Genomic DNA, 13,576 nt, shown 5'->3' on the forward strand with positions numbered 1-13,576 from the left:
TCAACCCATACTGATAGAATCATCACATCACGTGACCCTGCTTTATCATCTGAATCTAATCATTTCAGACAACCAGTAGTCACTGCATGGCTCCCCAAGCTTTAATTATAGGATACTGGAGCCACTATGCATACATACAAACATGAAAACACACAGCTTTTCATTCAAAACATAGAGCTGTTGGATGAATGAATAAACAATGAACTAAGTAATAAATCATTCCTACGCTAGCTGCCAGTGCAGGTGTGTTAAATTCCATTATATATTGTATCTGCACTTCACTATATATATATATATATATATATATATATATATATATATATATATATATATATATATATATATATATACATTGCTCTATCATAGATTTTTATTGCTGTTGGAAACTGTTCCCCTCTACCAACACAGCACACTTGAAACACAATAAGATGTGACAACTGTGACATTCAGTGGCACGTTTTTAGGACTTGTGTCTTCGTTGTTAATGCTATGGCAACATCTTTGTTGGGGCCAGAAAGGCATACATAGGCAGAGGCTCGTCCTGTATACACCTAAAGTGAAGGAAAGGTCACTTAGAAATCCTTCCATCCATCCATTGTCTACCGCTTTGTCCTCCACGTGAGGGTCACAGGGCCACTGGAGCCAATCCCAGCTGACACAGGGCAAAAGGCTGGGGTACATCCTGGGCAAATCGCCAGTCCATCACAGGGCCCACATATGAAGACGAACAACCATCCACTCTCACATTCACACATATAATATATGTACAGTCAATTTAGAGTGTGCAATTGGACTGTGGGAGTAAATTGGAGAGCCCAGAGAAAACCCACACACACACAGGGAGAACATGCAAACATGCAGAAAGACCCTTGTTCTGACTGGGTCATGAACTCTGTTTTGTTTTTTTTTGGTGCAAGGCAACAGCAATGACCACTACTCTGCCAACACTGTGTAGCCTCTGAAAAGTTCCACTATGTGTGAAATTGTTTATAGGCTGAAATGACCTGAGATGGAGATTTTTGAAAAATGAGAATGACTGTCTCTGCTGGATCAAAATCACATCACTATCACCCTCATTCCTCAGAGGGATACACCATAATTGGGCTGTTTCTCCAGTAATTGCAGCAGTCCTCTCATATTTGGCTGTTAGATCAGCTTTCCCCTGTCCTCCGCCTGTTCCCTTTCTCTCTCATTTATATCAAACCACTCTCTTTTAAAGTCAGCCTCCACTGCCTCTGTGGGACTCAGTGCCACTGCAGCTCAGGCCTCATCAATATAGTGATTTTTTTTTTTCTGTTTGTTGCTGATGCTGCTACTCTTTTGTGCAATGTCCCGATCTTAATTATCATAGCAGACTTTTGTCTTTTAACAAATGAAAAGCTACATTAAAGCATGACTGTTTTTTTTTTAAGGAGTCTTTTACAAATGTGTCAGTTTAAAAACTTGCAACTTTGAGAATATAAAATAGCATTAAGGAAAAAAAAAAACAAGATTAATTTCATGGTTGCTGTTAATTTTGCATATATTTGATTTTTTTTTGGATATATTGGGTCTAAATATTTGAAGCTATGAGGAATTCTTGTTAAAAGTATATATTTGCTACACACACACTGTTGTCATTGGCCTCTGTATTATTCACTGGAATGAGTGTTGTCGGACTCATTCCAGTGACAACACTCTGACCAATCAGTGTTGACGTCACATTTTAGTGTCGGAGGTACCAAAAAAGCAACGTACCACCTCTAATTGAAGAGCAAAAAAATTTGTGGTAGAAAGGTATAGTGGAAAAGCGCCATATCGTATAGAGGAAACCTTATGAGCGCCCTCTGCTGAATCCTAAGGGATTCTACTTCGAATGGTCTGAGAGGGCAGCATGAATTTTCAAACGGGTCATTGCAGCTTGAAGACGAACTTTACACCCTACGATCGAAATAATATCAAATTTGGAATAAAAAGTGACAGCCCTGTCTCTCATCGGTCCTGTGCCAGGGACCGTCCTAGAATTATACAGTGAGATCGTCTGTAATGCTGATACCAGTGCTGATACTCTGTGACCGTCAAATGACTTACTGTAACTCTCACTCTCTATTTCCATCTCTCGCTCTCTCTGCCATCTCAAGGCATGAGCTAAGTGGTAATGCTGCCAAAATTAAAATCAAAACAACTGTATCCAAGAATATTCCTTTTTTTGGGTCTCATTTAGCTTGACACCGCTTAATGAGCTCAGTTCTTGCTTTGAGACGCTCGTGTTAAAAGTTGTGTCAAACTTCTTTTTTTATTGTATGACATAATCGGCCACAGTTTCACACCAGAGTTACAGAATGTATATCAAGCATCAAACCCTGACTGTGGATTCATGAGCTGTCTTTCTATTCTGAGAGATGTTATTTTTCTTCGAGGAACATGGAAATAATTAAAGCAGTCATGCAGAGAGATGGAGCAAGTCTATTATCTAAGTCCCAGGTAGCTGAAATGAGTGCTTTAGTCTTTTCCGTGAGTAAATGGAAATGCCCTGTTAGCTCTTCTTTTCTTTTTAGCCTCCAGAGACCAAACACCAAGGCCCTGTCAATTACACTCCTGGTGCTGTGGACCTCTCCATGCAAAACCAGTGTTCATTTATAGGCTCTTGTTACAGGTTTTGTGCAGTGCCTTCCATTCCTTCAGTGCTCACAGTTGCCCACCAGTTGAACATTTGAATGACCACCTCGAGAGGGAAGCAAGGAATTAGCTTTAGCTTTTACACTCTGATAGCTCTGTGAGAGCTTCATTATTGCCTGTTTATAACCAGCAGCCAGTCGCAGGGATCTGTGATTCCACATAATTGTTTTTTTGGCATTGTCCAAAAGGAAGTTCCACGCACACATTATAAAACACGGAATCCTGAATAATGCCGTGGCACACTTTTTGTCATCACCTTTGTGAAACTGTAGATGGTGACAGTGAATCATGCCGCTGTGCTGATGATGTTTTTAATATCAAATTATTTTATGTTTACCCCCTGGGTACCGAACGTTGCAGAGACACGGTGGATATTTAGAATTGATTACTGCTTTGTTGACAGTCATTGTGGAGTACAACCTCTCATTAGGTCCAACATGCACGGGGCCAGGCGCTGCTGCCAGTGCAGGCTGTTTTCTCAATAATACTCCCACTGCTCCCTTGGCACTGGGAACTAACAAGATCGCACAACATTGGCTTGATAAAAAATTCTGTTGGTGTTTAAACGGTAAGAATTTGAAGGTTTACTCAGACACACCAAGTCAGATTTCAGGGCTTGAAATTTGAAATTGAAATGAAAACCATTTAATTTTCAGAATATTTCTTAGTTCTATTAAACACCTCCATATTATCAGATAACATGTTTTTTTTCACTGTATGTCCATTGGACTTGATATTGATATTATCTCATATTGGAACTGAGATAGTATAATTAAGTGACTACAAATACAATTTTGTGGTTGCTAAAGTTGATTTAGGGGTGTTCCAATGGCTTGTAGGTTAATTTGCAAACCATTAAAAGCAATAGTCCCACTTAGATTCTGGGTTTTTATACTTTGGCCCTCCCGTTATATAGAAACTAACACACATCAGCCAGGAGATATCCAGTTTGGAAAGAAGATACTCTGGTGTGAAAGGACCCAGCCCAAGCATGCAGTCCAATCCCTTTACAAATCAGCTCACTATTAGAGCTAAGATGTAGCTTGAAATATTTATGTATCCATACATCAGCTCGTCTTTCTCAAAATATTCATAGATCTGGCTGCTTTCTGACAAAAGCACTGACTCTCTGTAAATCTTAGAGGATTGAGAAAGCACAAACTGTTTAGATTTATTTTTTCTTGCAGGAGATTGGACCAGAATCAATTTGAAGAGGTGTCAAAGCAGCGAGGTAGATGGAAAAAGTCATTCTGCCTTTGAATTGGAAGTCCATGCATAATCATTTCTCAGAGATTAGAGAGTTCCTTTGACTACGATGGGAATTCTGCTTTATTGTAGGCAAAATAAACCCCAAACATACAACAATTCTTAATCGCATGTTTATAGAAAATGGGCTTGGTTTGAGAGAAGTGCATTCAGCAATAAGGCTTTGGTGTGGGAGTTAAGTTTGAAAGAAAATAAATAATGTTTTCAGTTTATGAATGACATGTACTTAGGATGGGTGATATTTTTACTTTCTCAGGAAACTTGCTTAGTACCTTGGAAATTGTGAATGATCTTTATTGCGAGATGAGCCAGACATCAGATAGGGGCAGATAAATTGTATCAAGATTTCATAAACAATTTTTATTGAATGCCTGGGGATGAACATTTACCCACAACATGCTATTGTAGAATCGCTTTTAGCTGGACACATTTATTCCAGCCGACGAACCAGTCTGTGAGCCACAGTGTTTTGTGAATCTCAATATGCTTGTGTCAGCAAGGCATATAAATATATATACGTGTAAAAAAAAAAAAACAAGCGGGTAGACAAATAACTAAATCAAACCATGGCTTGACAACTATATTTGCCCCCATGTTTCTCATTTGTATTCAGCAGTGTTTGAATTTGAAAAAAGTCATTTAAACTCACCATGTCCAACGATAAAAGACGGATGTAGGCAAAACGGAGACGCCTCTGAGGTTCTGAATTTGAATATATGGCTCTGTTTTGGCTGATACCTAGGTCTTAAGTGCAACAGGCTATATTTTGAGAAATTGGCTTTTATATTTCAAGGTAGTTGATGCCAACTTGTGTCTCTTTTTATTGTTTTGAGAAATCAAGCGTTTTGTGTATTTAAATCATAGAGACTCTGTTGTAGGTAGTCTATCATTTTTAATTTGAATGGCAGACGAGAGCCTGTAAACAATAGCACCTACCTGTCGAGGACTAGATATAGGCTCCCCAAATGAACAACTTGTAAATTCAAAACCCCAAAACGTTATCGTACACTTCAGTTCAGTCCATCACGAAGTTGGTACCAACTGGTACCAAAATAACCGATCTGTACCATCCTCATTTTTGGTACCCTCAAATTGTGGTATCTCGTGTGGAGCCGGACACACTGCAGTCCGTTTATTTGTCAGCAGAGAAAAAAAACACTTACATGCAACAGTAAGGCAGTGTTTTTCTCTCTGTGATAAACAGCAACATTCCACGAAGAAAAGAACACTGAGTCCTCCATGTGTTCCACTGTCGCTCATTGTCTACTGTGCTTCGTTCTTCTTCTGTTGTTGAATTTATTGGCGAGCTACACTGTGTGATGCTGGTATGACGTTGCACTGATGCAGGTGCTTAAACTCCATTCCAAACTGCACCGTGCTGCACTTTACCGCTTGGTGTAAACAAGGAGAAACACATAGTACCCGCCCTCTCTGCGTGTTAGACATGTGAAGTCTCATCCTCGCTGAACAGGAAGTCTTCTTGTCCCTTGACTTGCAATATGGAGATGCAAATGTGTGTGGTATAACCACAGAGAATCTAAAACAGCAAAACTACTGGATTTCACTAAGGAAGGAAGGGATAATACAACAAAGTGAATGTTTCCTGGTAGTGCTCAAGGCATCAAATGGTCATTAGGACCATTTTATTTACCTCGCTGTTTTGTACATTCAGTTCTGTTTACATTGTGACCCAAACATGACCTTAACCCAGTGGTGCAGTATAATGTGGATTTTTCTTCTCTCCTTGTGTTAATCTTACAGTATTTAAGATTAATAGCATATATTTGCTATAAATTGTTTGTCAATTTCCCAGGAAATTATGCAATCCTCTGGCCACTCATTTATTTTATTACTTGAACTAGAAAGACAAGGCCTTAATGGTAGTAGGCACTCTACAAAGTGCCCTTCTAGGTTTTGAATACAATTATTTATCCAGTAAAGCTTTTAGGGTAATCTCAAACTTTCTGCTAATTTGTTGACGTGCTAATATGTTTTTTTTTTCTTCACTTGCCAATGCCACAGTCTGGTATTGCATTCAATGACACATTACCTCTTTTCAAACAATTTCTGATTTTAGCCGCAGACCATGAAAATGTTCTGCCACTCGGGTCAGAGAAATTGTTAGGCCTCATTTCATGGCCCTAGATAAAATCCAAGCTTCATTCTGAATATATCAGAGTTGTTGGATTGATTTTGTTTATGTTTCCCTAGGTCCTATACTTCCATACGTCTCTGCGGTTGCCCAGCACGGTGGTGGTCCTGGAGCTGGTGTCATTGTCACTCAGACCGGACGGTTCTCAGCTGGCTCTGGGCAGAGGATTCACTGTACTGGGGCTTTTTACCAACAAGTCAGAGGCTCAGGCAGCCGATGGGGACAGAAGGTGAGTAGTCAAATTAGACAGGTCAAATTAAACCAGTCTGGGATTAATGATGTTTGTGGACAGGTGGAGTTCTAGTGTAGAGATTGTGCTGGGGACTTGTGTGGTCTCAAGGGCTTAACATGCAGCGACTACAAACGTGAAAAATGCTTCAAAGGTGTTTTCAACTAAGGTGCTTCTGTCATGTTTGTTGTTGCTAAGCAGCTGGAATCTGGGAGCTGCCGCAGCCTCACTGAAATGCCTTCAATTAAGATTAAAATCAAACGAATCAAAACTAAGAAAATGGATTATGAGCACCGCAGTTGCCTCACAGCAGATGCATGTGTGGAATAGAGTGAAAAAAACTCTCTCCATACCCACTCATTCAGGAGATTGTCTTTTTGGATGATGGGATGTTCAAAATGGATGGTTGTTTGACGTGGTCCTGTGATGGATTGGCAACCTGACCAGGGTGGTACCCCGCACTTTGCCCAATGTCAGTTGGGATTGGTCAAAGTAAATGTGGGCAAAGACAGGTTTTGCAGTATTAGATAAAAAAGTCATTATATTTGTCTAACTTAAATGAGTGCAAAAATACTTCATACTTCAATAATTCATTCATTCATTTTATCTCTTAGGCTGAATCTACACCATGGATCACCCAGAATCCTCCTGCATCCCCTGCTGAAGGACACAGTTGACTGTAAGGATCCTATTTTAAAATAATGCAGCATGAAAGCTGAAAAGGCCACCACACATGTTAGGTGTTATCAGTATTTATTTCCAAGCTCTTAAGCCTGTATTTGTTTCCAAGGTAAAAATCTCAAAACCACACCCACAATGGTTACCGCTAACATGGAGGAGGCGGGGTTTTAAGACCTAACCCTTACCATTAGATAGAAGTCTTTGTTGTTTGGCTTGACTTTTACGGGCTGTGGTGTTGTCCATCTTTGTATAGTCCATGGATGTGACTGTTGGAAATCCATAATGATGGACCAGTGTTGTACCCGTTTTGCTTTGAAGGCAGAGAACCTGCATAGATATAACTCACCAATTACAATTACTCTGTGTGCTAAATAGTCAAGCATCGAGATCAGAAAACGATTGTAATTCAAAGCATATGAAAAAAATGGAAGTTTGGTCAGTGGCTTTAACTTTTTTCCCGTATGTAAAACAGTGAACTTAGACTTCTTATCTAAAGGAGACCTCCCCCTTCACAGCTGGCTTGAATTAAATTATTCTCAGACAGTAGGTACTGAAGGTAATATAATTCTCCTCATTCCCATTTGAGGTCTCCATGTGTACTTTTATGAGCAGTTTGGTTATTTCTAAATGTGCTTCACTGTTTCAAAGGACTTAGTTGTGCAAGTTGAGTCTCAAGCTCTCAGATTGATTGTTGCTATCGTTTTGATTCTCAACAATTACTGTTACACAGTAATGAAGAAGGTTATTGCATCTGATTGATCAAATGTAAACACACATCTCACAGGCTGACAATCCTGACTTTCTGGGTTTTTTTTTTATATACTGGTGGAAAGAATATTTCTGACTAATAGGCAAACATCAGTAGAGAATTTATGAACAAATGTTCTTGAATTATTAAATTTGCCACTGAGGCTCTGAGTTGGTCGAGATCTGCACTTGCCTGGCCTAAAACCAAGGCTATGAATTACAAAACGCTGTAGTGGCTCACAGTATGAATAACACTGTGCCCAGTGAGAGCAAGAGTTCCTGTCTTGGCGATCATGTCACATGAATATTAGAAAAACCTCTCTCAAACCGACTCTTAAGCTCGCTGAATTATTAACGGTGTGCCTGTTGTTTAGCGGGAACGCTGCTTTTCTGTTTGAAAGCCTGAACTGCTGTCACTCCTGCTGTGACTCTTTTATGGTCAGAACCCTTTTTCATTTCTCTCTGTCACTTTTATTCTCATCCTGTGTGACAGGGACTTAGCCCTTGGATCTGCTGCTTGGTGTGAGACATTTTAAGTGTGAATTTGTGCAGGGAAACAAGTACCTAAAACTCTTTTGTGCTACACTGAAATATGTCTGTCTGATTCTGTAAAGAATCTAAAATGAGAAAACACACCCCGGAGCCTGACATTTTTTATATTCTCCATTACAATTTCCACATTATTCAGTTTGCCTGACTTTGTTTTGGAAAAAAACGCGGCTCCCGATAAGAACAGAATCTTCATTATTTCTGGATGTGTTGCAAATTTAGTTGGGGGCAAAAGTTGAACCGAATAAAAGTGAATTAACGCTACCATATAAATAGCTGTATTTAAACATATCCATGGTATTAAAGCGACATCATCATCATAACAATAGAGTGTACTTTCTCGTAATCCAAACACAAGATGGCTTTCTAGATAAAGCTGACACGGACGGGGAACTCAGTTGAGTTCTGATGATACTACACTGGGTGTCAGCATGTATATGCTAATACAATTTAAGCTGCATGAGCTTGTTGTGATCATGAAGATATAATAAGTTATGCATCACTTTGACCCTTGCACATGTGAAAGCAATAGAGTACATTTCTCAACAAGGATCCCAGTAAAATTCTCTTTAAAAATTAATGTATTATATTCCCATCTACCCCCTTAAGCCTACTATTTTTGTTTTTTTACTACTGACTAGTAGTTTTTAATTTTACAAAACCAAGTTATGCATGCAAGTAACTACATGGCATTAACCAATTAACAGTGCACATGCTAGGTAAGATTTTACAAAAAAAAGGGGCTCAAATGCAGGGCTGAAAAAAAAAAAAACCCCAAACATAACCTTTACAGAAAAATACCTTCTCTTGGGAACACAAGGAACAAATACACTGACAGGATCGGACATAAACGGGCACCAACCGAGGAGAACGGACAAAGCAACACAGAGTCTGGGGAGCAGAGAGACAAAACACCCATGGGAGACAGGGATCATTTGGACATAGGTGAAACACATCAGGGAGAGGCAGACAATTACCACAGAAGGAAACCACAATGACGTGAAGTAATACTAGTTATAAGGAATTAAAACTGTAAAGTTATCACAACAGAATGCATAATATTATATTAACTGCAGGCTGTAACACAAGCTTGTTCTCTCATGTCTTTGAATGTCTCTACGTCTTTAGTGCTGTGCGAATATACCGTATGAACTTCTGTGACAAGAGCATTCAAACCTTGGCCTCGTCCTTTACACGATGGAGCTTATTTTCCATTCCAAGGCCAGCAATTGTACTCTGTCCCTAGAAAATACTGCAGGTAGGTCAATTGGCTGTCCTCTGTTTGCGGTGTAGAAGATGGTCTTTGTCTTTACGCTCCACTGAGAATTGTTTTCTGTATCATAATATAGCAGAAGCTGGTAAAATGGAAAGAAGGTCACGGAGGGGACTTTGTGCTTCACCACTACATGAAAGGTAGTTTCATGCTACACTTTCAAATGGAAAATGTGCTTATTTGGGTTCTTCCCACAGCAGAAATAGCGACAGATAAATGGACACTTCAACCCTTATTTGTGGGAGTTGAAGCTCAAATGTCAGGGAATTCAAGTTGGTAGAGTCTACTCACCTACATCAATCCATTGCATGTCAGTGTAATGTGTTTTTACTTTTTGATATTTTACATGTGTTTTTATTGGTGTGATCACAGAGAAATATAGGAAATAATGGACAGGACACAAAATATAGATTACAGCTACCATGTGATGGTGTTGTGAAGCTTATTGGATTCAAACTGAGACTATGAAATGTTTCCACCTCGTCGCAGAAGTCGCCCACACTGTTTTCACTGCTGCTGCAATTTTAGACTGTACCTTCGAGATGTTGGATATCTGTTAATAATGACGAGTTTAAGAATTTGCTTTGAATTAAGAAAGAATTTCAGACCCGTTGTGAGTTTCATGAAGACTCGTGTCTACTTGGTGGCGAAATATTAAGAATATTAGTGGCCGTCCAAAAGAAAATGGGTGAATATGCATAGTTTCTTATTGTATTGTGGGTTTTGTCCACAGGGAAAGGCATTTTCTGAAATTCTGCCCTTGCGTTTTTTCTTTATTTCCCTTTCTTTCCTCTGGCTCAGTTAATTTGGTCTCCATTTCTGTTATTATATCTGTAATGTGTAGAACATCTTTTCCATTTTTGGGTGTTGCGTTACAGCACCACTTACAGGCCTGGCATATGTACTACAGTCATTTTGGCGGGTTCCATGTGGATGCCATTTCTGTGTGGATATGGCATGGTATGATCTGACCACATTTGTTAATTAATGCCAGCTGTTTTGAAATAGTCATACAAACAGGGGATAATGAAAAGAAATACTACCAGAATCTATAATTTAGCTATAATTATCTTTGACAACAGACCCTTTGGAAACATGGGACAAATTGTATAGAAGTGCCACTGCTATGAGTGTGAGTCTTTGTGGTGTGGTAGATGTAGGGAGATGTCAATGGTTGTTATGCAAAACAGGGGCAGGAACAGACACGGTACATGTACACTATATACTGCATCAGACAAACAATGTGCATTTATGCATTCTTGTAACGAGTAAATAAAAACTTAACCTCGTGCACAGAGTATATCTCAAAACAACAAGGTCTAATGCTCCAAAGGTCCAGAGTTATACACAGAAAAACAGTCGGCACACTCGATCTTACACAAAGATTGTCTGGAAGAGAACGAAAGAGCACAGGGCAGCATTTTTGGGTTCAAATGGCAACAACAAGGCCAGGAAAAGGGGTGTGGAGCAGGTGTGGGCGATCAAGATGCTGGGAAGCACACAAGGACACGAAGATAAATCGGTAAAGGGAAAAAAACAAACTGATCCATACAGCGAGATTGGATGGTACAGTTCTGCTGCTTCGCCAGGCTCTGGCTGCACAAGCATGCATGCACATAAATACATGCACTCACACACAACGGTCAGGGTCAAGAGGCTGAAAATGGAAAAGGGATGGAAGATAAGAGAGGAAGTTGCCTTGGGGCTTTTGAAAGTCTTAAAGGAGGGGACGTGGAAACAAGTGCTGGAGGGAAACAAGAGGCCAAGTGGTGTGAGCAAAGCTTCCACTCTCATCCAACTCGGAGAAAAGGAGACAGAAGCAACCGAATGAGAAGGATGGAGGGCTCCTCTGTGGTTCTCCTAGTGTGATGAGAGGACAAACAGATGGTAAAATGTGTTCACATTTACATATCTTATTGAAGCTACACCACGGTGCATTAATTTATTGTTTATGCCTGTGTGGATGTGGAGGCCAGAGTACACATTTCTAGCACAACTTCCAGAGGTGCACGAGAAGAAAGAGAAAAAGGTCCATCGGGATCAAAACTTAGACTGACGAGTCTCCGTCTATGGCCTTCATCATGGTCATCCCTGTGTAGTGGTTAAACTTTTACTTTCTTTGTAGATAAAACAAATATGTTTGCCTGTGTCTTCAGTAGGATTTTCCATGAATATGTGTCTCAGAGGCACCTCACCCCACATAAGTGTTTGTATCTACCGCCTACGCCGGGTTTTATTGCTGTTTGGGTGAACTTCAGATTTCCAACAAACATAATGAAGTTGAACAATGCTTTTCCTCCTGTTGTGTGTACAGTACTTGCACCACTTTATGCTCATATCGAGACAGGATAAACTCTGCTTTACGACTTTGTCTGCAATTAATTGTTAAGAAAAACATTTTCCTGGAGACACTTAATCCACCTACAATAACATTTTATTAGACTCCGATCTATGAAATACACAATCTTGTCAAAATGATTCCTTAAATAGTCTGATGTAAACCATAGACTGTATATAAGAAATGGACATTGTCTTCTGATGAAGTAGTATTTAGCCATCAGGGAGCGACCCCGCGGGTTGCAAGAACTCCATTTCACTGGAAATCTTCTCCCTTGATTTATAACATCAATAAATATTTTCCTGAGGAGTTAATGGTCTCAATTGATAGTTTCATGTCTTTTTCAATGGCACCCCATGTAAATCATGTTTCCATTTAGAAGAAAATAGGCAATAAAACACAGCACAAATTGGTCACTGGTGTGACTGACAGCTGTAATTGTCCAGTGACCGTTGATGGCTTTGTTTGGTTTTTAATTTAGAGAATTTTTGGATTAGTTCTATGTTGACCTGTCCATGATTCTGAAAGTGAACATAATGCTCTGACTGAAGCCAGTTACTGATACCATACCCCTCCAATGAGTTAGACAGATTTTGAGATGTATTGATATATGAATTTGTATATCACAGATATCATGATATTATTGGTATCGTGGACCATGTATTTCATATCGCATCGTATTGTTGGGGTACCCTGTGATTCCCATACCATACCATACCAAATGAGACGAACAAAAATTGCAGGTCACCATCCTCCGTGCTTGGCAATAAGACAAAACTTACTCGTCTCATCTTTATTACCTTCGTCTTTCAACCTTCTCCCAGAACGTCTGCCTCTGTTTGTCTGATGCTGAGCCATTTTTTAGTTTTTTTTTTCTTTTTCCCTTTACCTTGGTTTATCTCTTGCCAAAGGGACTGCGAGGTACCACACCACTGCTGTAAGGAAATTGCCGGGTATTTTTCTAATCTATGCACAGCATCTGACTGAAACCTGAGTTCGATGCATAATGAATACGAAGGAATAAATGAAAAAGTTGCAGACACCTGGGCACCATCTGTGTCAAGAAAGTTCAGTTTGATTTTTGCCTCTCTTTTTCTCTTCCTTCATACCCAAGGACTGTTTTTTTTTTTGTCCTTTTATGAAATGTGCTTTCATGGAAAGCTGCCGTCACCTTTGAACAGATTTGAAACTGTGCTGCGACTTCAGAGGTTGCTTCAAACTGTTGCCTTTACTGGCTTTGGATGTAAGCACTATTTCTAGTTAGTTGGGAAGAGTTAACGGGTTTGACGGGGAAGACTCACGGGCAGTTTGGGGAAGAGAACATGAGTTATAGTCCGTCATCGTCTCTTGCGCTGTCGTGAAAATCAATGGAAGCTTTTCTACAGTGGATCCTGGCAATGTCATTAAGTTGAAATTTATTCAAACAGATCCATCGCATCATCTTTTTTCTTTACAGCCATCCGTGCAGCTCATCCCACTGATTTATTTGTTATTAAGCACATTTTTTTTTACAAATTTACCCTTGTGAATCTTAAAATACCTTGCATTTTAGCTGAACGCTTGTATTGATGTCAAGCTGTTTCTCCATATTTTGACAGATAAAAACAACAAAAGTCTCTTTTGTCTTGTGGAACATATAGGAAGCATTAGCTATGTATAGTTCATTGAAACAACCAAGTGGTC

The 13,576-nt window shown here is 39.6% G+C and overlaps 1 protein-coding gene across 3 annotated transcripts in view; it reads left to right on the forward strand.

Moving 5' to 3' along the window:
- The window catches only part of nphp4 (nephronophthisis 4), a 139,630-nt gene that overhangs the window by 16,219 nt on the left and 109,835 nt on the right, over nucleotides 1-13,576 (forward strand). For all 3 annotated transcript variants that reach the window (XM_058642834.1, XM_058642833.1, XM_058642835.1), the window contains exons 4-5: nucleotides 6,136-6,305; nucleotides 6,920-6,984. In XM_058642834.1, coding sequence (XP_058498817.1) covers nucleotides 6,136-6,305; nucleotides 6,920-6,984 — 235 coding nt within the window. The remainder of the gene's footprint in view (nucleotides 1-6,135; nucleotides 6,306-6,919; nucleotides 6,985-13,576) is intronic.

Source organism: Solea solea, chromosome 11, assembly GCF_958295425.1.
Source record: "Solea solea chromosome 11, fSolSol10.1, whole genome shotgun sequence".
NCBI lineage: Eukaryota > Metazoa > Chordata > Actinopteri > Pleuronectiformes > Soleidae > Solea > Solea solea.